Below are 27,709 nucleotides of genomic sequence, written 5' to 3'. Positions count from 1 at the left end.
CAATATGAATTATAATACGCATAATAAGAAGAGCGCGGCTGCTGAAGAACAGAGAGGGTTTGGGGTAATGGCGCATTATTAGAGAATCAATTTCACAACGCGTCTGAGATGTCAAATAAACCGAGAGCAATGAACTGAGTCATCACTTTAATAGGACTTTTCTTTTATTTTCTTATTCCAACAAAACCGCGCCCGACAAGTTTAAAAACCACAAGTTTTACGCATGAAATCCTTTATAAGTCCGGCCCGCGCCATCACGTCCCATTGCATGTTTCATGATGCATTTCCTGGGAACTAACGAAGGAAGTTTCGGGACAGTTCCAAGCTGCACACTGTGACAGAGATTCAAAGGGCAAGTGGTGCTTCATTAACCGTATCCCCATTTACTTCAGATCCCCCCTGAGTCTCAGAGAGAGCGGATTAATGTCAATTACCTGTCATTTTGCAACACCTACAATATGTTGCGTGCGCTCTGGGTTCAATGAGTTTATCGGGAATATTTTCGTAATTATTCTAATTAGTTAATTGAAATTTGTCAATTTGTCGTTAGTTGTTGAAATGTATACCCGAAATGTGGTTTGTTCTAAGATGCTGGTTGTTGTGTGTATCTGTGTGTGTATTATCGGTCATTGTATATAAAAAAGCACAGATCTGATCTGCCTCAACCCTTTAAACTAAAGAGTATTTAAGTACGTTCAAAATCGAGTATAATTGTTTCTTGAATCCCGTTTAACTTTAACTTTTAACCAACAAAAATGTCACCACACGTCATTTATATATTTTGTCTCCATAAGGCACTCATCTCTGATACGAGCCAATATCTGTCACCAGCCAAGTGAAGGTGCTCCCTCTCATGAAAAGGCCTAAATTAATGGAGTGCTATATTTACGCACGATGGGCGCAACCAAAAAAAACAGCACAAGTGCACCGGACAAAGAAAAAACACTATAGCTCGAGGACCAATGAGGGGGTTTCTTTCACTTTTCAATCACTTTTAGTCGTGCCCGGGATTAGGAGAGGGCTCTTGACTCTCTCTTTCACACAAAACCAAGAGTGCTTGTCAGCAACTCGAAGGAGAAAAGGAAGAGAATAATACGTGAGTCCAGGGTTATCGTGTTTAATTGGATTAGATGGTGTCGTGTTGAAGTCCAGAGCATGACAAACAAGAGATAGAGAAGGCGAGACGACGGAGGATAAATAGGCTGCAGCCTTATCCAAATCTGACACCTCATCAAAGAAGCGCCATTATTCAAAACTGTTACATTTCATTTTGAATTTAGATTAAAGATCCATGTGTGTGTATGATTGTGATCAGAAAATAGTTCCTGTCTGGTTGCCCCTCCATAAAAAGGAATTGTAGCAGTGTGAGGGGGGGAGAGCTGTGGTACTTCAGAGGTTTGTATTGTCGGGATTGTGTTGTTGGCTGTGTGCTGCGCTCATCTGTGCGTCACGCAGCGGCAGCAATAACAAGGTGCGCGCAGCTGTGTGTGCAGGTGCGCGGCCTCCACCTGCTCGACGGCACAGAGAGGGGGGAGAGGGAAAGGGGGGAGGCAAGAGAGGGATGGAGGGAGGGAGAGAGGGAGGCTGGCGCAGATCAAAAGCTGCAGCTTTCGATTGTGCAGTCAAATAGGAAATTATCAGCATCGGTGTGTCGCTCAGGTTTGAACCCATGCGCAAAAGAAGACGAAGCATTTTAAGAACAATTCCACGTCAAACACTGATAGAAGTTTCAACTCCGAGAGCGTTATATTTAAGGTTTGGGAATATTTGAACTTTGAACTTAAGCTGTCAAACCTAAAGATGTTATTCATTAGAAAAAGGGCTCCAGCTAAAAAAAATATGAACGCCCCAAAGAGTTAAAGTTGGATTTTGCGTAATTTTGCTCGAAAACATTGTGGATCAATACACAAATAAAATGTTATAGGCACACTGGGACTTTGTCCAGGTAAACGTTAAGGAAAAAAACGAGAGAACAGGGATAACAGAGGCGCGGACGCGCGCGCACACAAATATATCTGAATGTATTTGCTCGTGCAATCTTCCACAGTGGATTGCATGAGAATTCCCCTTCGATAGAGACGCACGCCCGGTCATTGTCAGGGGAGTTCTGATCTCATCCATCGCCTGTTTGGCCGCTGACCTGCTCGTTTTATGGGCTGCTGTTCCCCTTTCTCTCCCCGCCCTCACACCGTCTGTTTCAGTCCCGTAAACTTCCCACCGGTCGGTCCTGTCTGCTGCGTCCAAGGACAACACACAGAGACCCGGCTCCAGCCTCCCAGCCTCGCCTATGCATTTAATCGAAGTGGGACGTTAACGAATATGTGACAGATATTTACACCTGAAGATGGGGACAATTAAACAAACACACTCTCTGCACCACATGATTGTGCTTTGCGCAGTAATCTGAAGATGCAAATAAAACATTCATGAGTGTGAGTCTGTGAGAAATAAAAAGTGCCAGATCTGAAGACAGATGGACGTAAAAAAAAAAAAGAGAAGTTGCAGATACTTTTTGGTCGCTGCGTAACGAGTCTCATTACCACGTCACCCTCCTCCTCCTCCTCCCCACCGACACCCTTCCGTCCCTCAGTCCTGCCAACGCGCAGACAAAGCGGCCGGGTTTTTTAGTGGTCTCTGCCGGGGCCGGTGGGTCTTTTGATCTGGGCCCGTTAAGGAGAGGGCAGTCTGGGGAGGGGAGGTGGGAGTCAGGAGGGAAGGTAGTTTGCTAACGTAAACTCATCCTGTTTTTTTTTTAGACATAACACTCAGCACATCTGAAGGAGACGCGCGTCAAGTCTTGAGTTCTTTTCATTTATGCGTAATTGTTGTTTTCTCATATTTACCCTCCAGGTGAAAACCACCCAGATAATCGAGGGATAAAAACGAACCTCGCAGAGCTCAACTCTGCAAGAAGAAGGAGAGCCCTCATATGGAGGCCTGCGTAACTTTGGTGCATGGGCTCAAATAAATGATACATTCACAAAGACGCCTCCTTCTCCATCACCTGCAGGACAGGCCCGTGTGCCAGGTGGGCTGCGGCTGTAAAACACACAAAGTATATCTGTATATATCAAACAACATAAAGTATATCTGTGTATGGTGTTGTGGAGGAAATGTACACATTTGTGATGCAGTGGTAAACAAAAACAAAAAAAAGCATTTAAACCAGCTTTAAACCAACAAATGTTTTAACATGCACAGTATATGTGGAAGAAAAAAAAAGATCCTGATTCATGCCACTCAACTCTGTCCCCCTCAGTCTGCCTTTTTTTTTTTTTTTGCAGACGGAGACACTGCAGACAAAAGGTCTCCCCAAATGAAGTTAGTAATGGTCCACATGTGCCAGATCACTCATGCAGCACAGACAGGCCGCGCTGAATTTCATATCATGCAAACGACCAGAGAGAGAGAGAGAGAGAGAGAGAGAGAGAGAGAAGAATAAAGGAGAAGAGGAGGTTGGACATGCGTCTGTCAGCGGAGAGGGAATAAAAAGGATATGGGTTGAAAACGAGTCGCTGGAATTTCAGAGGAATCAAATTGGAGGAATAATGGGCTGCAATTTTTGAAAGTAAATTCAGTCCCAGTTTTGTGCAGATTTTGATTTTAAATTGAATCCAAATTTGTTGCTTGTCTTTCATCAAACGTTCTAAAATTGCTTTCCGGATAATTCCAATATTTATTGTTAAATTATAAATTACAGCATGCCTATATCACAATTAAACAAGTATTATTAGTTTCACTTTAATTTGAATTATTTATATATTTAATTTAAGAGAAATAATTTAAAAGGAATGACGCATTTTGTTGTGAGCAGGATATATTCGATGTTTGTTATTCTAAATAAAAGAATTACAGTTTTCTTTACACTCTCTCAGGGGTATCGCCATATTGTGGCCTCCCTGAAAACGTCCTCGTTTATTTCAACTGCATTCCTAAATATTGAAACAGAGTTAATTAGCTACAACTAAATGTTTTATGTTGATCAGCTTCTGCAGCACTTTTAGCTAATAGCTCTACACTCCTCAAACTGTGCCGAAGCTCCAATAACGACGTGCATTATTGCTCCGGAATAATCTTTTTTTTTCTTCCTCCTTTGCTGCAATTAGTTTGTCATATATTGTCATTAGAAGTCTATTAAAACATCAAGTCATTATTTGGGGGGGGAATCCCCGGGCGGGTGGAATTAGAATAAAACCATCTCTGCCACGCGGGTCCCATTTAGATTAATGGAAAAATATGTAAAACATTTCGTTTTAATTTTCCTCTGACGGTGTTTTGCATACATGCATTTTCTCCGCCTGCGCGTGTCCCTCATAATTTATGAAAGCAATCTCGACCAGCACATTAGCGGGCTATGAAGTAACTGCTCGCAGCCTAATTGATTCCCGTCACAATTTTCGTGAGGTTATAATCGTGTTAATTGTAATTTACTCTCTCAGGGAATAAAACCGGAGAGATGTGTTTAAATAAAGGCGCCGGGCGGACTGGGGTGATTGTATCAGTTCCACACATAATAGAAATGTCATGTAGAATTACACAGCGGCGGCAGACAGGGATGCATTCCTCTAATCTACAGAGATGTCATCGAAATCTTCCTCTCGTTTCTCTCTCTCTCACTCTCTCTCTCTCTCTCTCTCTCTTTAAAAATGTTTCTGAAGTGCAAAGTGGTCGAGCTGCAAAGAAAGAGGAGAAAGAAACCAGCTCCGTGAAGACCAGAGTTTGTTTCACCTTTATCCAGAGAGGAGGAGGAGGGAAGTAGGGAGAGAGAGAGAGAGAGAGAGAGAGAGAGAGAGAGAGGCGTGGATGTGAGTGGAAATATCAAACAGCAGCAAGATTATTGGTTTTAACTTTAAACAAGAAAAATAATGCACGTGGCTCATTTGAACACCTGTACAGGATTGTTGTGTTCTGTTAAAAATCCAAACGGGCCAACTGATTTCCCTAATCATCCTGATTTCTCTCTCTCTGCCTCTGCAGGACGCCCCGAGCTGCTTCCTCGGCTTTGAGGTCTTCCTTCCTGTCTGTGGGGGGACACCTGTTGGTGCAGAGCAGCTTGGAAAAGCCAAGTTGTTCCCATCAGACTCGTCTCTGTCCCCGGTGCAGTCACCCGGTGAGCCTGTGTTCAGCCCTGAGCTGGGTTCGGAGGGAACATGGGGTCTTGGACTGATTTCCTGCAGCCTTACATGTGCTCTGACTCATTGGAGGGGATTTGATAAACATGTGAGGAGGTCAAATGTTTTGTAACTACAATCATCTCAGTGCCTCAGAAACCAATGCTGCCGTCACAAACAAAAAATACGATAGCTTTAATTGTAAAATATATTCCATTCAGAATCGTACTCATGTTTATTTGTTTGTGCAAAAACAATACAAACCAGCCAGTACTTTAAATTACTCATACAGGCATTGAAGTATTTGAAACCTGTCCGTTCATTACAGATTGCACCATGATGAAGCTACAACAAATGATAAATGAATTAAACAAAACACCCACATTAAAGTTCAATCAAAATCCACTCTTTCATTTAATGGGAAAACAACCAAAAACAGCAGATATGAGGATTTACACGTTACGATTTAAACATCCAGCACAGGCTACTCAGTCTGTGTATGTGACAAGTCAAAGAAACAATATTTTTACCATTCAAGTCCGACAAATTCAGGAGTATAACCCGATGACCGACGTCTGTGCTGCAGTGGCTCACAAAGTGGCTCCACCCAAAATAACGTCACACACGTCTGACAGGGTTTTTTCTCCACCGACCCCAGTGTGTAGATTTGGTGAAAATCAAACAAAAGGCGAAATCGTGACAGAAAAAAAAGAAAAAGTGAGCTGCCCGTGAGAGACATATGTGGCCTATTGCCAAAGAGACAGCTTACTGGTCTGGGGTTTGGACGGTTGCAGGAGTGGTTTCTGTCTTCTTTTTTTTTTGTGTGTGTCTGGCCTGGCCTGGCACAGATCACAGTCCTGCCCCAGACACAATAGATGATACAGTAGGGGAGAGAGAGAGAGAGAGAGAGAGAGAGAGGGAGAGAGAGAGAGATGAGTGGATGAGGTGGGTAGGGGAGGTATGGTGCCTTTCATTACCATGGTCACCAATGGCACTATTAACCATTCAACACCCCCCCAATTATCCTCCCATCCACAGTCAAGAGAGACAAAGCCCCGGTCCTGGTCTGCTGGAGCAACATGGCCACTAATCTGTCTCACTCCAACATCACACCCACCTCTCTGTCTCTGGAAGGTCACTTGTGCCCGACCGCACAGGGCCACGTCGCACTTTCATTCGATGACAGAGCAACAAACCGGTTCGGCTCATTTAATTGTTATGATCAACACCGATTAAACCGAAGCAAATGCCGATAAACAGGGGAATTCGCCGAGAAGCAATACCTGCAAATGCGAGTTCAACTTTTTTTTTGTGTTGGTGTGTGTTAAATGAGAGGCCGGGTGAAGAACACCGCCGCAGCGTGGGTATGTATGCAGTGTTTATTTTCCGTGCAGGTCATGGTGTGTCTGACACCGCACGCCTTCTCCATCAAGACCACAGGCTCGCTGCTTCCACAGAGCGAGCTGCATGTCTTTACTAAGGAGACTGACAGAAAAAAGCTAAATCGTGAGTTAACACACTTGCATCTGCGGCTCTTTTTTAGGGTTTTTTTTTTCCAGCGGGCAGGACTTTGATGTTTGTGAGTTAGGCCCTGGGCGGGGGGGCTGAGGCCTGACTGGAAGACTGGGGCCCGATGAATAGATCAACAACAGTGGCTTGTTGTGTTTGTTTACCCTTTCGCCCAGCTGCCCGGACCATGGAGATGCAAGAGCATTCATCATGACTTAGAAGAGATGGGAGGCCATGGGCGCGCATGCACACACACACACACACACAAAAACACACACACACACACACACACAAAGACACAGGCGAGCATCTTGATGGTGCACACACTGCCAAGAAAGTGCCCCGCACATGGGCAATAATCTTCAATGGTTGGTTTCCAAAGGTTTTCCGGTTGGTGCTCCCTACATGCAGAGTTTATATTCAGCAATACATTTCAGTATATAGTCATAAAGTAAATGGACCTCGGCAGTAAAAGTGAAACTTCACTGCAACTGCCAAAGCACACCAATGAATTGAATGGGACATATGTGGACAATTATTAAAAATCAACACCAAACATCCCCACTGTCCTTTTCTGTCAGGCGTCAAAGTCAAGTTGTTTGTGAAGCGCTACAATTTGTCGTAACATTTTTTTTTCAGTCCGCCTTGACCTCTGCGGCCCATGGTTTAGTGGTGTGTGGTTCCTCCCGCTTTTGGTCCCATCCCAATTTGGTGTTATTGCTCCGGCACCGCGCTGGAGAGGGTTATGATGTTCTGCGCCTGCTTCAGCGAGGGCATGTCAATCATGCTGCCGCGGAAGGTGAACGCACCCTGAACAGGTCGGCAACAGGGCCGAGAGCAGAGGGAGACATGTTAGAGACACTCACGGTTAATGCACCTGTAAATATTCTCTGATTAAGGATAATGGAAATTACAATTCATATTTCGAGTGAATATGAGAATTTATCATGTTTTTGAAATTGAGACTTTAATGGTTTCAAGATGTAACTAAGAAACGAGGATTACAAAAAAAGGATGCAGGAGAAATGTTAGAACGTGTTAGAACAAATTATAACATCTTTTGGAATAAAATACTATACTAACTCGAAAATACAGTCTATGGCTGGAGGTGGGAATTATGAAAAGCAAGCACCTGTCATGTTGTTAGACAAAGAGACTGACCCTGCTCACTGCTCAAACCATTACACACACACGCACACGCTCACACACGCACACGCTCACACACACACACGCTCACACACACACACACACACACACGCACACGCACACGCACACACACACACACACACACACACACACACACACACACACCATGGGATGGGTAGGATATGAATCCCTCGGGCGATGCTTAGTAGGAGCAGCCCTGGCAGGGAGAGGTGTGGGCAGATTGTGTATTACCTCAGCAGATAGCCCACAGAGCTCAACACATAGGATCCAACCATGCACTAAATTAGGAACAATAATATTGTACACTTAATTTGCTCAAACCCCCCCCCCCCCCCCCCTCATCCCCTGTGATGTGTCTGAGAGTCACCCAGGGGTGTACAGTATGTATTCTCTGGAACTACAGAGGTGTGTGAGGACACACAAAGGATCAGGCTGAGTCCCAGAACGGAGACAGAGAGACAGGGAGGACCCCCGGAATCAGAACACACAACCAGCACAAATACAGTATAATGCTGGAGATGCACATTTAAGAAAGTGTTGTTTACCAAAATAAAATCCCCTGGATATTCTTTATATGTGAATGGACTGTTTATCTTTTAACAGATTTCTGAGAAATGCACTGTTTTAATTACAGAAACATATAAATGAGGTTGAAGTATAATGACTTTTGGACTTGTCTGTACATTCTACAGTGGCAAAATGACGTTTAAGGCAAATAATAAAACCCCCTTTCAAGTCCCGTATGACATTTTCCTTCTCCTGGCTACTTAGGATCAAAATATGAATATAAAAGAGAATAAATGCATTTTTTATTTCCAAAATTCGATGATTTTCACTCTTTTGGCAAATATGTTAATTTTACCTTGCCCTCCTTTTGATGTTGGTCAAAAGCAGCAATGAGCTCTTTGGCCCATTGGACCCTCTCCTGACTGGGGGAGAACTCTTCCTGTACAGCCTGGATCTGCCCTGGGTGGATCACCTGCTTACCTGCACACAGAAACACAGAAAGGGGAATTTCGATTCCATTAAATACAGGAGACACTTGAACTTTTACTTGCTGCCAGGGATGAATTAATAACACAGTTTGCACCTTTGTAAACTGCTGCAACAAAGAGTGGTTTGGAAGTGAATGGAAAATATAAAACGTCTGAGATTGGGAATGGATTTCTGCCAAGAGGGCGGTGACCATACATAGAGGAGGAAGACAGAGGAATGGGGAAATTCAAGAAGACCAAACTGTATATTTGTGAATATGTGTGAGTCTGTTCAGTGAAGTGAATCAGAGACATGATGAAGGATATCAAGTGTCTCCTCTCTGGTCTCAGCCCTGCTGACGAGGAGAGATTCTGCTGAATGCCTAGTTAGACTTTAATATGTGACCGAGCAGCACACTGATGGAGAAGAGACCAGCCTAATTGTGACTGGACGCACTAAAGACACACACAAATAAACAAGACGCACACAATGAAACACAGGTCAGGTAAATCCTAGAGACAAGGACAAGGAGGTAAAACAAAACATTCATATCATGCTCATGTAAATAATAAAGATAATTTAAAGTAAAGTCAATATGAAGATCATTTGTTGTCTTCTCTATAAATCAAGTTTTATACTGCATATAATTGCCATGTATTGACAACATAGATATGTTTCAGCAGTTGCACACATTTCTTAACAGAAATTACATCTAGTCTGAAACTGAAGGCCAACACGGAGTTAAGGCTCTGACACAATCTTCAACCCCCTCCCACCCCTCTGCTCCCGTTCCCTCTCAGTTAAATGTGGGCGAACGCCACAGTCATAATCCCGTGTACATTTGCAGATCAAACTTGTAGTGATAAGTTAAGGTTATGAAATGTCTGGTGAGAACGACGGCTCAGCGGCAGCCAGCAGGAACTCAACACTTTAGGGCTTAGCACTGTCGCCGACAACAAATCCTTCAAGGTGGCTAAGCAGGCGGGCAGCACGGGCAAAAAGAAAAAAAGAATGTTGCCAGGGAGAGGGGAGGAGAAGAGGAGAGGTGAGGAGGGGAGAAGAGGAGGGGAAGATGAGGGGAGGCAAGACAGGAGAGGAAAGGGGAGGAGAGAATCCACTCCCTTCAACCAGCTCCGTTCACCCCAGTTAACCTCAGAAAAACACACACCACAGTTACACAATCAACACGCTGCAGGTGAATGCTCGAACAATAGCTGGGGAGAGAGTTTATTGAATTAAATGCACTTCATAACAAATAGATACCTTTGAGGGATGTTTGCATCAGACAAAATGGGTTCTAAAGCCACTTTGTGTTTGTGTTGGTGCACCATTGACGATGTGTGTTTGTGATTTTTTCCCCAAAAACGATCTATCCCTGTCAGGTCACAGTCAAGGTGAATGAAGGTGACGTAGCCGTGACATGTCATCGCTGAGCATCATTAAAAGGAGAAGCACGAGCAATTCTTTGTTGCTGAAGTAAAAATAGTCTGTTTGGATAATTTCACAGTAATGAAAAAACTATTATGAGGGTCATTTCAGCTATGGACCTGAATCTAAAGTGGATGGACGAATGCACTTGCACAAAGTTAACCTTCAGTGAAGTAAGGAGCTGTCAGAAGATTATATTCTGACAAAGACAATCTTATAGAGCCACGTTCTGTAGTGAGCAAGCTAATAGGTTTGTGAATGTTGGATCCAGACAAAGTGAAATTAATCCACTGTCTCAAAACAACATCCCAGAGTGGGTTACTGATGCAGCACAAGATATGGAAAGACACTGAAGGAGACGGCAATCGGCCTGTGATTAAACAACATAACAAACGCCGCACAGCTAGTCATTTCGGTGCGTGCGATTACTGCCAAGTTTGATTCCAGGGAGGAATTCTTTGCTAGCCACATGAGGCACTAACCAAAGGTGAGGATTTGTTTGAGCAAGATATTTTGGCTAAAACCAGCAGTGAACAGCATCATCATCACCTGACACCAGTCGCCTTGTCGAACAGAGAAGCAGCTCCAGCCGTGGCAGCAGGGAGGTTAGTGTGATATACTTGTTCAATAATTGAGTATGGCCCACGAAGGATGTTACTTGACCTGAAACAGCCCTTGATAGGGAAAAAGGTTGCCCCCCTGCTGTTACTGCACATTTTCTGTTGAACAAACAGCATGAGGACTCCCTAGGGCCACAGTGTGCGTGTGTGTCTGTTTGTTTTTGTGTGTGTGCATTCTCTTGTTTGCAGCATTGAAATTATATCAATATTGGAGTATTTCTCAAACTTTTTCTATGTGAATGTTGTGAATCTGTTTCACTGCGGTGTGTTTGTTGCATCCTGAGATGAATGAAGCAACGAGAGATTTTTCTCTGCCACCTGCTTTACCCAGTCTTTGTTTGTGTGTGTGTGTGTGTGTGTGTGTGAGGACAGGAAAATGACTGAGTGAAGAGACACAGACAGGGTGATTCAGGTGCCCTCAGTCACAACCCATTGGTTCTCTTAAAATGCATCACTCCTGCCCTCCAGCCAATCCTGGCCTGCCATGTGGTGCTGGCATCTCATTGGAGGATTGCTATTTAGCAAAGTGCTCTCAGGCGAATGATAGGCAGGGTCCCGGGGATGGTAAGTGAAATGCACTCCCTGAAAGCAGAGGATATTGTCAAACTATCTTAAATTTTGAGGGAGGCAAAATATATTTACTAGGATCCTTAAGTGCATAGTGCAAGGTAATTATAAAGGTTGCAGCACTATAAAATATCCAAAAATTACAATCCTCAGAGACAGATTAGATTTCAAGGATATCTCTGGGCGCCTTCACACTATCCTGTGAACCAGTAGGAAACCCCAGGTTTTTGTGTGCTCTGTACTCTGTGCTAATGGGTCCTGTATGCAGCTTAGGCAGTGACAAGGTCAATTACTGCACAGGTAGAAGCTTTGGGCAGCACCTTATTATTGCTTAAGCACACTCAGGCCAGTAATAGCTACCAAGATTATACTGTACAGAGTGCCCATAGCTTGTAAGCCACTAATCCAGAGCTTTGAATGGCACTTTCCATATCAAATCTGACCACTCATTTCATCGAGCGTCCGTCAGCGTCCATCCGCTTTTATACCCGTTACCACTTCTGAACATCACCTTGGGCTTTCTTCACTGAATACAAATCATTCTGATTCACACTAGTTTAAACAGATGTGAAGAATATATGTAAAGCATTTGCATAGATTTTGGGTTGAGGTGGACGCATTGCTTAGATGGTGAAGAATCTTGAATTTCATTGACTAATTATTTCATTAAAGAACTGCAGAAAAGACAGATGTTAAATTGCAATGACAAGTGCTGAGTCATTCTGATGTAAACACACAGTCAAGCAAGCCTGCAGCACCAGAGTGTAAAATGGCATATGAGGTCATGTGGAAAATCCGCTTGTGTGTGAGACGACAAGAAGCTGAGATGATGTGATGATATCAAGTGCAGGTTCGTACACGTGTGTTTCTAGAGCAGTGCAGCATATAGAGTTTCGACTTGACTTTAAGCCAACAACCTCTTTTACTTCATCTCAGTTTGAAACCTGACTAATGCTTAACGAAAGACAATTTTTTTGTAATGTTTCAGCACAATAAACAGAAAAATATTTAGTGAAGTGTAGTTATTTTTCTGGTTTGACATCCCCTGGATATTCTGAATTAATCAGTTTTCAAGGGATGAAAATATCAGAACAAATACATCTCATTTACTGAATGGATTTTTTGGGATATCCACCTGGAACAGCTGTCCTGCCCTCTGTGGTCTGTTCCATGCAGTCTGCAGGGCACGCATACACACATTCTTAAAGCGTTGCATGGCAACAGAGACACAGAGCGCTACCACATTCTGCTAATAACTCCCTGTAATTATACTTGTATGCACGTAGACAAAAGAAGGTAAGCACCTGAGTTCACAAAACAGACACAAAACCACTCACAACAAGAAACTAGGGAAATGTCAGACAAGCAAATTACTTCAGCACCAACAAAAGCACAGAAAAGATAAAGACAGGCAACCGCTTTTAAAACCACAAACACTAATACACTAATAATCATTTCAAGGTCAGATTTTCATTACGATGTGAAAAGCCAAACAATTTTCTACCATCCTCGCACATTTTAGGAAACATAAAAACTACTTTCTTATTCCCGAGAAAGAGCAGTAAGACACAGTATCCAGGGGAAGGGGAAGTAAAAACTTTCCTGTATGTTGATTGCAACAGAAAGTTGTCATTGTGCCAAAGGAGAGAGTGAAGAAGATGCAGCACAGAAATAAAGAACAAATGAGAACGATGTGAAGCAACTTCAGATTTCCCTTTGATTAGATTAGATAGTGGAAACTTCACCTGTGAAGCCCATGAGAGCGCCCTCTCTGGCCTGCTGCCTCAGCCCCTCCACATCTTTGTAGTCGATGTAGACCAGATCGATGGCCTGTAGCCCAAACGCTTTGGTGGTCACCACCACCTTCTGTCGGGCGTAAAGGAGCTCCCTGGCATCCTTAGTCCGTGTGGCACCTCAAGGAAAAGTATGGGGTTATTATGGGTCTAATACCGAAAAATGTCAACGTTTATTGCAAAAGTCTTAGGTGAAAAGTTTAATTGCGAATAGTGTCACTAAATAAAGACTTGACTCAAACATCCAAAATGAGACCCTAAATGCACAAGGTATTTTGTGGAATTTCAGAAGCTAAAAAATCGTTTAATCGTTTGTTTTACTGTCAATTGTGTAAAAATCTCAATATTAAAAATAACTAAAGTCCTCAAGTTAATGTTAAGGAGTAGAAAGCATAAGCTGGGGGCTGGAAGTACAATTGGAAGCACGTCAGTACCTCAACATTTTACTTAGCAAACAGTACTTGAGCAAATGTACTTAGTTACCTGATGTCCAGTAACTCCCAATGACAAGATGCATCCAAAGAAGCGTGGATCCTCTTTTTCACTTACACCACTTTTTTTTGTTTCATTTTAAAAACAGACCTAATGGGTTAATCTGACAAATTAATTTAAGAGATAGATAATGATATAAATACAACCAACAGCTTTACTTCTGCTAAACAGCAACAGGCTACATGTGATCAAAACCTCTAAAGTGTGCGGATTTATTAAATAATGGAGTTGGTAAAGGAAATTTCGCACTTTCGTCTCATTTATCATATTTATCTGTCAAAACTCTCAGATATTCTACATCCACAAATCCTCCCATATCTAAATACCATAATTTTATCCACTTTACCTGCAGTCGTGTAATCCTTTACCACTAAACATTTGGATTTTACACTTTGGACTGTTTTATTATATAATCCTGCATGCGGGAGAATAGCACAACTGAGTTCTAACAGAGGAAATGTTAATCTGGAGGTGTAACAGCTACCTATGCTGGCACAGAAGTCATCAGAGCCAAACACCACGCCGTCATGGTGGAGACCAGCCCTGGGAGCAAGTCGACGGATTTCCTCACACACCGCCTGGAGAGAGCATACGAATATTAGCATAATACAGGCCGACTAAAGTGACACAGATGCAAAGGGGGGGAGAAATGTTGGACATCTTGGCATAAATACTGTGGAGGGAATCTAATTATGCTCCAATATTCCGACCGTGGTTCAAACAGCCTGGTTTCCGTGTTTCCTTTGCAGGCACAGAAGCTTCCAACATGCACATCATCACACTCAATTCTCTCTAACAAATACGCCAATAAGTACATATCTGTCAAATCCATAACCTTCACCAGCTTCCTCTCCATGGAGACTGATTACTAATGTACTAGTCTACTAAATATACCACCTGCAGGCACATACATTATACATACATCAAAGCAAACGTACACAATGAGGAGCCGGAGATGCCTCTAACCCCTTAGCTGGCCCAAGACACTGCTATGAAAGGTTGGAAATGAAAACTCTGTACTTTTTAGTTGCTTTAGCAGTCATGTACTGAAAGCATGTCAGTTTGATCAGACCGTCCACATTCTACTAACATGTATTTACTGATGTAAATGTTATTTGGGCTTATTACTACCTCCGCGAGGGAGGTCATGTTTTCACCCCTGTCCGTCGGTTGGCTGGTTTGATTGTCAACAGACGCATTTCCACGGAACTTGGTGGAAGGATATGATATGGACCAAGAAAAGAGACATTCAGACTAGCAAATCGATGAATTTCTTTGAGAAGGGGGCGTTTTTCCAAGATTTCCCAGACACTAATTTACTGATCTTGCTGTTAAAAACGAATATTTAGAAGACTGATATCTATGAGTGTTTGCCATTAAGAGCAAATCCCAAATAAAAGTTCAGGTTAAGTGGGTTTAAATGTGGTTTCTTGAGGAGGTATGTTTTACTATACATATTGTTACATATCTGTATCTGTAATTGTTTTAGAACTATGTCCAAATAAGTCCACAAATTGGTGCAGATTGTAAAGGGACCATTTGGCCTGGGAGGACGTATTTGCTCAGCACAGTACCATTCAAGTCAGAGACTGTATTAGAGATCATTTTTATCATTTCATAACATTTTGTGTAAAAACATGAATATAAATGACGGCTTTTTTTTCTAAATGGAAAAAAACAAGACCATGCTAGGTTGTTTTTTATGTTTTTCAAAAGGGAGACGCTGAAATAAATCTGTGGTGAAAAAAACAAGCTCCATTGCAAAGATAAACTAATGACCACGATTACTAATAAATAATGAGCGTTACCTCAATAAATATATAAAATTTGGAATGCAACCGTCTGTGGTGAAGAGTGTGAAACAATAAGAACACGTCTCCTGCTTTCGCTGGCCTCCAAATTAATTTTGCCACTAGCTGTGCCACGGCGTTTTTTTTTCTGCTTCATGCTTGTAACCTGGGGTTCAGTCTGGGCAAAGATACAGGGTGTTCTCAAGAAAGCACACAGAGGCACCCCCTGTCATCACAACACACAGGCACACACTCACGAGCACAAACACAGCCACCGAATTAGAGTGGGGAGCTAAAAGACAAATCAAAAGAAGGACAGACAGCTTGTTTCTCCCCAAATGCCCAAAACCATGCCCTTTTTCCCCATGTAGCTGAAGGTCGTGCTGCACTATAACAGGAGCTGCTTTGATGCTTGCCAAAATATCATTAAGAACTTTTCCACTATGATGATATTAAAACAGCTCTAATTAAAAAATGTCAGCATGTCTGGAAAGGGATGGAGACAGACACACACACACAGACACACACACACAGACACACACACACACACACACACACACACGCAGACAGAGAGGAAACAAAAAAGGCTCATTTTGAGGGACTGTCCGAAAGCTTTGAATGCCTTTCATATTGGACACGTGGAGGGCTCCGCTCACCGGCGCCGTCTTTAATCTAAAGTGAACAATGGAGGAACATGCAAAACATCTTATGCAGGCAGTTTTTCGGGGGAGAGTTGTTTGTAATTTACCTTAAAATTGAGCAGGCCCACAGCGGTTTCCACAAAGGTGACCAGGCGAATGGGTTCTGTCAGTGCGTGTCCTTTCAAGTTGTGCTGAAACCTGTCAACAAACTTAACACACAAGGAGAGTCTCACGCACAGCTCATTAACAACACCCACTGTTTCTGCGAATGGAAAACAATAAAGCCCCCCAAATAATCACAATGAATTAATTTGCTCTCTGGACTTTTTTAAATTATAGTCATCACGTTCATCAGATGTTTTGTTGGAGCACATTATCTGTGGCACTGGGAAAAATATGTGACCAGCTTGGATCCATTTGTGAGGATGTTGACATTGTTCTTCAGGACAGCATGGTGTATCGCACTAGAAACTGAGAGACTGTGTCAAGGTGAATTCAAAACTAAAAGAAAATATATTCAGCCATAACGATTGTAAATGATGTGACAGAGTCTTCAAAATCCACCGTGGGGTAAGACAGACGGAGGGAGTAAAAAAAGGAAATCTTATCGTTTCAAAAACTTCCTTTTGATACAAATCTTGACACCTTTATTACCTACACTGTTCCCATCGCAGTCCTTATTCAGAGACATATCCACGAGGGTTCAAATGGCAGAAAAAGCAAGCAGAGGAGAGCGGCAACAAAAGCCAGTGAAATGAAATATTTTACATTATCACCAGGGTTTCCCCTGTCGTCTGAAGTCTTCTGCTCTACCTTCTTTCAGAGGCTTCGCTCGACTACAGCGCGTGTTCCCCCGAGAGAGTGTGCACACATGTAAATGTGCACATGCACAAACGGGCGCATGCATACACACAGCAAAGTGAAGAAGAAACAAAAAAAGGGGGGGGGGGGAAGAAACAAGATTTGGGATGTCTGTGAGTGTGTTGTACTCCCACATTATTCTGTTTTACGTCCCCCCTCCATAGCAGGGAAGAGCGAGACTGGAGCAACAATCAGAGTGTGATGTGACACTTTGCTGAGGCCTTTATTCTGCACGACTCCTGCTAATATGCAAGCTCACCTAAGTAGGCCTTTAAAACCAAGTTCGATTCTTTGAAGACCAAAGCATTCCAAATTTTTCCAACAGACCAGTTCACAGCTAGCCCTGGACTGCCAGTGGGGTAGCCCAAATTCCTAAATCTATCATCTGGAAACACACAAAAGCCCCCTCCGTCAGATATTTCCTTTCAAAGCCAGTCAAAAAAAGAAAAAAAAAGAAAAGAGGACTTAGTTAGAGGACTAACTCCATGTGCCCGCTTCCTCTCCTTTCTCTCGCTCCCTCTTTGACAGTCAAGGAAAAAGACAGATATAAATAACCTCAGGTACAGCTCGGCTATTTTCCTAAACGAGGAGCAAAATAACCCCTGTGCTCGCACTCACCACTCTTGTTCTCGAAACTGAAAGAGTGGGCCTCCATTGAAGGATTTCAAAAAATAGGGGCAATTTTAATCATCTCTCCATTCAATCTCAGTTGGATAAATCATATCTGGGAGATTTGCATAAATACAAACCATCAAAGACTTTTCATCTTCAAAGAGGTTTTCAAGACCCAATAGGCTTTGTACTGTAATCATCTGAGGTCACAACCCTGTGGGAGCAAGGCTGCTATGGCAACATAAAAACTAACGCTGGGGGCTTAGCATAATACCCCCCCCCCCCCTTCTCTTCTTCGCAAACACGGGAAAAGGGTGGGAGCAGGGGTCCGAGATGGAGTGTGAAAAGAGAGTGTAGATAAACCTATTTCTGCGACAGAGGAAACTAGGTAGATATGGCCCATTGTGGGGGAGACCTAGCTGCTATTACACACAGAGATTACCAGCGCTAGAGGCCGCGCCGCCCAAAGTCACAAGCCCCAACCAGGCTGCAGCGAGCCGAGTGGGCTGTTTGGACTGGGCTGAAGGAAAACAAATGACAGCTCAATGCGGCACCACCGACGAGAGAGCCTCCGAGCCCCTTTGATTACATGTTTCTGTCCCTCTGCTGTATTCTCCTATTCAGCTATTATACACTTTGAGGGCCTGATTTACGCTGCATAAGAGCTACTACAGTCCTCCATCATTGTTGTTCCGGAGCATACAGCAACCATTAGCTGCCAATGGCTCTCACATCTAGGACCCTTTAATTTGTTATTCACTGGTGAATTGGAAAAAGAAAAGAGAAAAAAAAGGAGAAATAACACCTCTTCTTGCCATTCAAAGCCACGCTACAAACAAGCCCTCTGACAATTTTCGACACCCAATCATGAAAAGAGAAGGAGGGAGAGATGGAGCCGGAGAAAGGAGGCTATAGTGGGACAAGTTTCAATTAATTTTCTTCAAAAGGGGGCCAGATTAAATGTTTCCGGCCTGCTGAAGTGTTCATTTCACAGAGGGGAAGCGGAGAAAGGGATGAGGGGAGGGGACAGGAGGAGGAGTAGAGGAGGAGGAGCAGGACAGGGTGCGATTCTTTTTGGTCCCAGTGCACACCAAATAGTGTGGTGGGTGAAGAATGCACATGGCTCCGAATCTGTGTGAGAATTGTCCCCAGACAAAGGAGGGAGTTACGCCTGTTATAGCCCAATAAGGCCTGTCAGTCACACAAGGGCTGGGGGAGAGGCGGAAGGCAGAGCTAAAGATTTCCACACAAAGGGAAACAAGCAAGTCCATCTTTCAGCGACAAATCAGTCTGGAGGTTCCTGTGCTAATATCAATAAAAAGAGAGAAAAATAAACAAGTGAGGGATTTACTGCACTGCCTTACAAGAGTGAGGGGAAAAAAATCAGACACATGTTTACAACGCTGACACAAATAGACACACGGAAAAGCATATGCAAAGCAGAAACAGCAAAAGCCTGGTAGTAGAGGGGGGGGGGGGCAAATGAGCGACATGAAAGAATCGAGGTCCAGACCAGAGCTGCAAACTTGACTTTGTTTCAGGGGAACACATGCACCTGCTAATACCAATGCTTTGTACTGTTTCTCACTACAAAGAATTGGTATTAATTTTCACAATAGTAAGTTACTTTTTTTTTAAATATGCTATGCAGAACAAAATGTGGCTTTTTTTCAAGTGAGGAAGAGGAGAAACGACTGAGGTCAGGGGAAGAATTAGCGAACACCTGTCAGCAATTACAAGTGGAAGAAAGAAAGGGCAGCAGGAAATAGACGTGTTCTAATTAAAACCGTAGTTAAAAACTTCCTGCTTCTCCAGCCAATACCATGTTTGACTAAATACAATTCAAATATAGAGTGGGGACCAAAAGTCTGAGACCATATCTCATGCAGATTCTATATTTATACTGTTATTTTCTGTCTTTGTCGCAATATATATAATTCTGTAATCCTTTTTGAATCAGAAAAATATATAATATAATGTTTTCAGACAGAAACCGTAAAAGAAGGCAGACAACAACCTGGTTCCTCCTGGTGAGTGACCCATATGGAGCTGATCAGAAAGGCCTGTATTAATGATGTCACTGTCTCCTGACCTTTCGGGACCTGACATCCGTACAGCGCCCCTTTATAGGAAGCCAGAGGGATGGCCGAGCCCAGACAAATACCTCTTAACTAGGGCACAGGCCCAGTTAAGTATGGACAAATTGCAAATATTAATTAACAAGAACAAGAAAATGAGAAGAGTATCAGAGTGAACTCATAATAACCATTGCAAAGTTGCAAAAACTTCTGACATGAATGTGTTTGTGATAGCTGATCATTCTCATACACTAGATCCTCAGTAACAGGGAAGATAGACTTAATTTTTCACACTTTGCAAAATGTGTTAGGAGTTGGAATACATTTGATGTAATCCAAGCTTGGAGCATATTTATATTGATTGACCCTACCTTGACTTTTTTTTTCAAACAATTCTTAGGCAAAAATGCAACACTGTACACGCCGGTCTCCAGTAGGTTCAGCAGTGGCAGAGGGCACCTTTGTGTTGTTACAGAAAGCTATCGGGCTTCTGAGGCTAATCTGAAGAAATGTCATCCGTTTTCTTGAGCTGCAGCCAAGAAAAACACTCTGTCCGTCCCCGAGTCCTGCCACAGGGATCGATTCCCACTTTTACTGGGAAATGGAAAAGCTTGTTATGATTGCTTTGAAGATTCCTGTGGTGTCCTCTTACTCCACGAGTTTGTGTAAGAGCACCACTGTGTTGCTTTAAAAGACATCCAGAGGCCAAAGAGACTTGGGTATTTTTTTTAGTTTAGTTTTCTGTTCTCATGTATATTGTTTGTTTTTTGTTGTTGTTGGTTTGTGTGGTGCATTGAAATGACTCCAGGAAATGGTCAAAATGTGTAACTTACCCACTGCACCTCCTGTGTGTCCTCCACTTTTGGTAACATGATGGCAGGAGGGAGAACCTCACCCTGCAGAATGACACGCAGGTCATCTTCAGCTAAGCCACTGGACACCGAGTTCACCCTCACACATTTCTCCGTCCGCCCCAGATCCAGTTCCACCAACATCCTGGGGATGGTCTCTCTGGCCTCTGTCTGCAATAAAACACAAACAAAAATTGTGATGATTGAATGAGATGCATTTCGTCAGATTGCAGTTTGGAGTAACTAATACAGATGATCATTCATTTAAATTGTGTGACGTCGTAAGATTTAAAATACACTTTGAAAGCAAGTGTAGGTTTCGTCCAGGGGGTGACGACTAAAATCAGCAAAATATAATATAAAAATGCTTGATAAGGAGAAAATATTATCATGAGGGGGTGAAAACTGCTTATTAGGCCTAGCTGAAGGCCAACTGTCATCACAATGTTGAGCTTCGCATTGAGGTGAACACATGTAAGTCTGTTCAGCCAGGGATTTGCTTTTTGAAAGGGAATTTCAACATAACTCAGGCTTTAAAGATGGATGCTTTTGACCAGATTGGAAAGAAGAGGAAAGCTGACATAACATAACGGAAATAGCATGTTATAGTGGTCAAGGAAAAGTTCCCTAAAAAAACAACTGAAAAAAGGAATCAGTAATCATATACAGAGGAGTTAACCAAGATAAACCTAGGGCTTTATTTCACAACTGATTAAGTAAAACAGGATATCACTCTGTTGTCTTACATGGATATCGTCCCAGTTAAATGCCAAAGACCTAAAGTGGATGATCCGACAAAACACAACACAAGGGATCTGACACCTAATTCTGACTGAGACTATAAAACAGAAAAACATTCATGTATCAGCTTTTAAATTCTGTGATTAAGTTGTGGATGATAAGCTTTTACCTTCACCTTCACTTCTTTCCTTTGGTTTGCCAACAGGATTAAGCTAAGAAAACTGAACTAATTTACATAAAATGATCTGCAGGGGTTAGGCATGACCTAGAAGAATCAATAAAATGTTGAAGTCTATCAGGATGAACGGAGGGGTGGGACCAGGAACCAGGCGAGATAGGGTGCTTCCTGAGCACCTTTCTAGTTAAATTTAATTTCACATGATTTTCTTTTTATTTCTTTTTTTACACATTGCTTTGGGCCTTTACTCTTTAAGAGCGTGTCACTTTCTGTTAAAACATCACATCATAAAAATAAACACTGCACAAAAACGATATGATTAAAGTGGATACTGAGAATCAGTCCATCCACACATAATATGGCCCAAATCAACAAAACAGAGGCTGCACACTCTCAACACAGGCCTCGTATGAGATGAACAGGCAAAGTGATGGGAAAAAAAATATCAAAGAGAAGCCTATAGTCCCAATTTCTGTCAGTAACACAGTAGCACACGCCTCTATATTCAAACCAGATGCTGAGCAACAGGAATGGAGAGAAAGACGGATGAAATGGGTGGAGAGGTTTAGCTGGTGAGAAGAGAGAGGTGCTCAGGAAAAAATGTGGTCTGAGTTAAGCAGCATGAGGAAATGGTAGCTTATGAGTTGTCAGGTCTGATCAGAGGCTGGAGCCTTTGAGTTCATGTGTGTTTAGAGATGCTCAGATTTTATTTCTCCTTCATGCTACAGAAAGAAAAGAAAATATCTTGAAAGAAAAATAGTCTCAAAGTGACTAGGTTACTGTATGCACCATAAAATGAAACGTGGATAGCAGTGTGCATACCACCACCAATAGTCCCCTTATAGACTCATAGACTTCAGTCCCCTAAATATGCCTGATGAATTACTCTTTTGGAAAACAGTGAAAGATTTTAAGAAACCGACTTTATTACAATGTTAAAGAAAATGAAAAAAAGAAATCCAGGAAAACACCCCTGCTCTGGATCAGGGGTGGATGTTTGAGCAAATGGAGCATCATGCAACCTGGTGAAACAGCATCTGAGAGGAAAGTCTCTACTGACTTATCATTAGTAGACCGATCAGTGGAGTACCGTGTGTGTGTGTGTGTGTGCATGAGAGGGAAACTGTAGACAGATATTACATGGACAGCCCATACATCACAATATCTTGTAAAAACCGAAACCGACCCGGGTTCAGTTGTATTAGATCTTATGAGGACCCGTGCGAGGGTCACAGAACAGCTTCTGAGACAAACCAGCCCTTGCGCTGATCTCCTGGTATGCAGAACTGTACTTCGTATTACGAACACCCCTTCAGTATCAATAAAATATGGTATCAGAGTACATATCAAAGATTTGCTGGGATTTAATAGGGGTCACGAGCGGGCTGGGCTGCCGCGTGTCATCTGCGTCTCCCTCTTCCCTCCTCGACTCAGACAAGAGGGATTGTCACAGCATATGATGAGTGCACTGTGATCTTTGACTCGTACTCAAGTTTTTCCTGAAACCTCTCTGTTGCTCTCTATTACTGTCACTCTCATAAGCCGAGACAGACCCGTGACTGTATCTCGGTAACTTAAAACGGAGGGAGCGATTTACGCGGCCATAATTCACTATTCATAAGCCTGCTACTTGGCGGATAATATTCTGTCTGTCCCTCTGCAGTTCATGGTGAGCGGAGAAAATTGATATGAGGCTCCTTCGTGTAGCAGGAACTAAATAAACTGTGAGCCAAATTATCAAAAAGTACAGGTTTATCAAATTCACAGATCACATAGTCTGGAGATCCTGGAGTCTCTGGCTCCAACCTCAGCCTGATAGCAACGTGATAGGCAACGTGCATTTATAAAATATATTATTGTAACCAGACACCGTGATAGCAGGGATCGTCTCCAGCGCTTCTCTCCTTCTACAACTGTATTTCTGAAACCAAGACACCAGGAATGGCTGTGGAGATGGCTAGGTCACTGTGCACTATTCCTTCTTTTATCTCTCCATCCATCTAAAGTGAGAGACATTATTCAAGACACCTTGACCCCTATGGGCTCCGCCACTCCGAGCTTGAATAAAGCCCTTTGAAAAAACGATATTTTACATTAATGGACAGCCATCCAACAAGTTGCTTCAAAGCTCCCTCCCCAATCACACGGTGTCCCACGGAGAGCTCGCCCCGACGTCAGCTCCATCTCCTCTTTGATTTCCTCCATCATCCTCATCATTAGAAGCTGACACACAGGCAGGCAGGTGGGCGAGCAGTGGGCCAGGCACGCACGGCTGTTGAACGCATAGATGCACACATGAAGCTTTTCAAGTGTAGAGAGGCTGACCTTCCAGGAGAGCGAGGGCAGCTCCTTAACACACAGCCTGAGTCTGGACGCTCAGGATCCTACAGATTGCTGTGTATGCGTGACCCAGCATGGCTGCTGGCTTGTAGACACCACATCAGACTGGAGCTTCCAAATGTGTGTACAGGCTACAGAGGTATCACCTTCCTCTGCAGCATCGGATCACGAAAGCCCCGCCGACGTGCTGCTTGAAACAAGCCACGTCAAACATCGCCTCTGGACCGACTGAGTGGAGACTCACACTCTGTCCCTTTATCCAATTTAGAATTAGACCTCAGTCCAGCAGCAGTTATACCTCATTTTATACAGAAAACCCCAGTATATTGCCAATAAGAAGACCCCTCGTCAGGCTGCCTTTGCTTGTTACCTCTGCCAAGAGTTCACCCCTGTCCCTTGGTTTGTTTGTTGGTTGGTTGGTTTGACAGCAGGATACAGCAAAAAAACTATAACGGACTTCCACAAAAGTTTTTGGAAAGACAGAACATGGGCCAAGAAATAACACATTCAATTTTGGTGATCCAGGAATTTTTATCATTTTGTTTAACATTGCAAAAGTTAGGGCGTTTCATTAAGTTTCCACTGGTTTTGCTAGGGAATTATTCATGCATCTTAATGAAGAAATATCTTGCATTTCAAGGGGACTGATATCTCTGAGTGTGTACAATTTGGAGCAGTGTAATGGATTTTGAGTTGACTGTTGTGTCAGAGGTTTACAGTATGCACTTCTTCTAGCTTACACTGTACTGAATAAGCTGGCATTTTGTCACCCCATGTGTGATTTTAGACAGCATGCCTGTGTGATGGAATCAGAGTGAGGTGTGTCACGCCAGCAGCTGGGTCTTTCCCATTGTTCTGACCCTCTCTTTAGATAGAAATTAATTTGGATGTGTCGACCATCACTGCCAGGATAAAAGCATAATGAGAATATCCTCTATTTAGTATCCACAGTTCTATACTAATGAGGGCAAAAAGACTTGTTATATGTTTTAGAAAAGGCACAAGAGGGCATAGATTATTTTTTTCTAGTTTAATTTATAAGAATAACAACTCAGTAGGGTAATGCTGTGTGTTTCATTCTCATGGTATTATATATATATATAGTAGAGCAAAGTGTGGAAAAATCATACGTGACAATGAGCATAGTTTTTTTTCCAATTTTATCTTTAACCTTTTGAGAGCTGGCGTTTTGCACCCTGCTGTGCAACTTGCCGTGCCAATGAGCCAATGACTGTTGCAGGCGAAGGCTGCCTGTCTGAAGTGTGACTGTGTATTTGTTCATTTGTCTTTGTCAGTATGTGTGTCAGGGTGGGTGTACAACGTGCGTGAGTGTGTGTGCGTTTGCAACATTCAAGTCTTCGTGGATGGGTTTTTGACAAGTGACATGCTGCACTCCAGAAAGCTGGAGTGAGATGACTGACTAATTCAGGCTATGTTGATAACTGAGATGTAACAGAAGGAGATTCAGGCGTTTCCCTCCGTCATTTGGGAGCAATCTGTGTTATCTACTATCCTGTCAAGCCAGACAACAAGACATAACTAGCAGGATGGAGGAGGAGGAATTTGTCAAAACTTTCAGAACCAATTGCTGAGCTAGAAGACAGCTAGCTATTACACTTAATTAGCCATGAATGAATCTCATTAGAGCTCTTTAGTTTCAATTCATCACAAGCTGTATTGCCACGTCCTCTCCCATTTCATAGGGAAAATGGAGGAGATAATGCTTATCGTTCAGCATTTTTAAGATGCGATAAAACTATATTAATCCACATACCGAAGAAATTCAGTTGTTACAGCAGCAGGCAGGTCAGAATGAACTAGACAGAAGAATAAAAAGATTGTAAAAAGGCAACAGAATAAAAATGTAATAAAAAATACTGAGTATGCATATCATAGACACCTTAACTGGTTTGTAAAGAAATGTTTAGTGTGTACATAAAACACAAATGTGCATAAAGTATTTATTTTGTTAGAAAAAGCTCAAATACTATAAGCAGAGTGACAAGACTAGTGCAGTATTGTTGAAGTAGTGCCAATGAAACCGAAGATGAGAAATGCCTTGACAGTGCATTGGAAAGATCCAAAACTTGACACTGTGAGTGGAGGCCTGAGCATGCTGTCTTAATCACTGCTTGAAAAACAACAACACAATGGGTGTTTTTTATCATCAGTTAAATTTGAAATGAATTAATATCCTGCTGAACAAAAGATAAGGCTTTGCTGCTTTTTCCCCCTCATGCGCCAACATCTGCTCCTTTCCTCTCTTCCTCCTCCCATTCTTTCATGTTTTCCTCTCCTCGTCAGCTTCTCCATCATCACTCCTCTTCCTAGGGTTCGTATCCAAGTGTCGGGTGTGTTGCACAGCCCACGTAGCACAGAGCAGTGCGGGCTGCTGCTATGCCAGTAAAAACACAAGAGTGTAACTGGATAATGAGAGCAGGAGAGAGGACCTCTCTGTTCTCTATGTCTCAGCATTTTCGGATTCTCTCGCTTGGCCACAGCCCTCACCCTTAACCTACGGTATCTGGAGCTGCTGCGAGAATGTGTGTTTCAAAAGGAAATCAGAAGACCAGAGAAGGCAGAAAATATAGTCTGTGAAATCTGAGATTTATATTCAATCTAAAAAGACACACAGGATACATAATTCTTAAACTTTCACTCCTTTGAATCCCTGCACTCTCCATGTGCTCTAACACAAGACCTCTCCATTCGGTAGCAGTGAATGATAACCGCAGGCCTGTCATCATTCTCCTGTGCGCCGCGATCTCTTAATTGCCTTTGGTCTCCTCCCAAAGAGCTCCATTCCATACCGGACACTTAAAGCAAAAGTATGCCACGATGTTACCTCCAAATAACATTTTTAAATTCATCATGCTCTTACACCGATTTGTCCTATTCGGCGAATAGCGCCTTTTTCATTCCCACATTGAGGCATCTTCTGGCAATCTAGGTTTAGCGGATGCGATCTCCGAGAGCTGTTTACAGGAATATGTCGCACACCACCAACCAAGGGTCTAGCCATACGAAGATGCTAGATTTGTAATCTCAGTACAGACATCTGCTGTGGATTTAGATGTTTTCGTTCAACCAGATTAATGGAACGCTGACATGAATGGACAGCATGAATGCTGGTTTGTTCTGAGATGCTTATTTCGACTTTGTTGCCTAATTGATTGGCTTCGTTAACTGTACATGTGCTATTTGTTTCTGTTGGTACACTGCTTCCATGACCCTTAACTATTTAACAAATTTACGACGCCAGCCCCCAGTAATAACGTGTGGCTGCAAAGGCCACTGCTGCTGAACGACAAAAGTTACACAGAGTAGTGCTCTAAACACACCCACACACATCCACTGTGACAGACAGCTGAGTTTGGAATGGAAGGTCTTTCTGATCTGCCTGGAACAGGGTCTATTTTCTGGCTGAGCAGCTCACATCCCATTTGTGAGTCTTGGCAGCCCAACTGGGAGTTTCTCTCAAGTCTCCGGGGTCCTCTGAGGTGTTGAGCACAAGTCCACACGCACGCACACACACACACTAACATATATAGGGCTCTAAATACATGCACACACTGACACACACTAAATACAAATGTTCAGTATTCATAATTCAACTGGCTATCATTATTTCCCAAGAGTTCATTCTGTCAAGAGTTTAGTCATTTGAATCCTGTTAAATGGAGAGCAGATCTTTCAGTGTCCTCTGAAATAACACAGTGAATACTGAACTGAGGTCATGTATCAGTTGACAGTTGGCTGCATAATTTATGTTAAGTTGAAAATCTTCGGTGTCAGACATAGTTCATGCATGGACCACAGCTCATACATTGACTACGCTACATCCTAAAGTTAATAGAGCGTAATAATGTAATCCACTCTACAATAGGTTCTCTATTCTTCCCTCAGTTGCTCTGGCTGCAACCAGACAGGTGTATCTGGGGACCTTTGGTAAAAA

General features: G+C 42.8%; 1 protein-coding gene across 1 annotated transcript in view; it reads right to left on the bottom strand.

The window, feature by feature from the left end:
- Positions 1 to 5,322: 5,322 nt before the first annotated feature.
- Positions 5,323 to 27,709, bottom strand: part of clybl (citrate lyase beta like) — a 55,843-nt gene continuing 33,456 nt past the window's right edge. Inside the window, exons 3-8 of the mRNA XM_062402938.1 lie at positions 20,478 to 20,666; positions 16,201 to 16,302; positions 14,147 to 14,240; positions 13,123 to 13,290; positions 8,650 to 8,774; positions 5,323 to 7,430 (exon numbers count right to left, since the gene is read on the bottom strand). Of these exons, the coding sequence (XP_062258922.1) occupies positions 7,335 to 7,430; positions 8,650 to 8,774; positions 13,123 to 13,290; positions 14,147 to 14,240; positions 16,201 to 16,302; positions 20,478 to 20,666 (774 nt within the window). The 3' untranslated portion in view covers positions 5,323 to 7,334. The remainder of the gene's footprint in view (positions 7,431 to 8,649; positions 8,775 to 13,122; positions 13,291 to 14,146; positions 14,241 to 16,200; positions 16,303 to 20,477; positions 20,667 to 27,709) is intronic.

Source organism: Platichthys flesus, chromosome 13 (assembly GCF_949316205.1).
Source record: "Platichthys flesus chromosome 13, fPlaFle2.1, whole genome shotgun sequence".
NCBI lineage: Eukaryota > Metazoa > Chordata > Actinopteri > Pleuronectiformes > Pleuronectidae > Platichthys > Platichthys flesus.
This window is presented reverse-complemented; position numbering and strand designations above follow the sequence as displayed.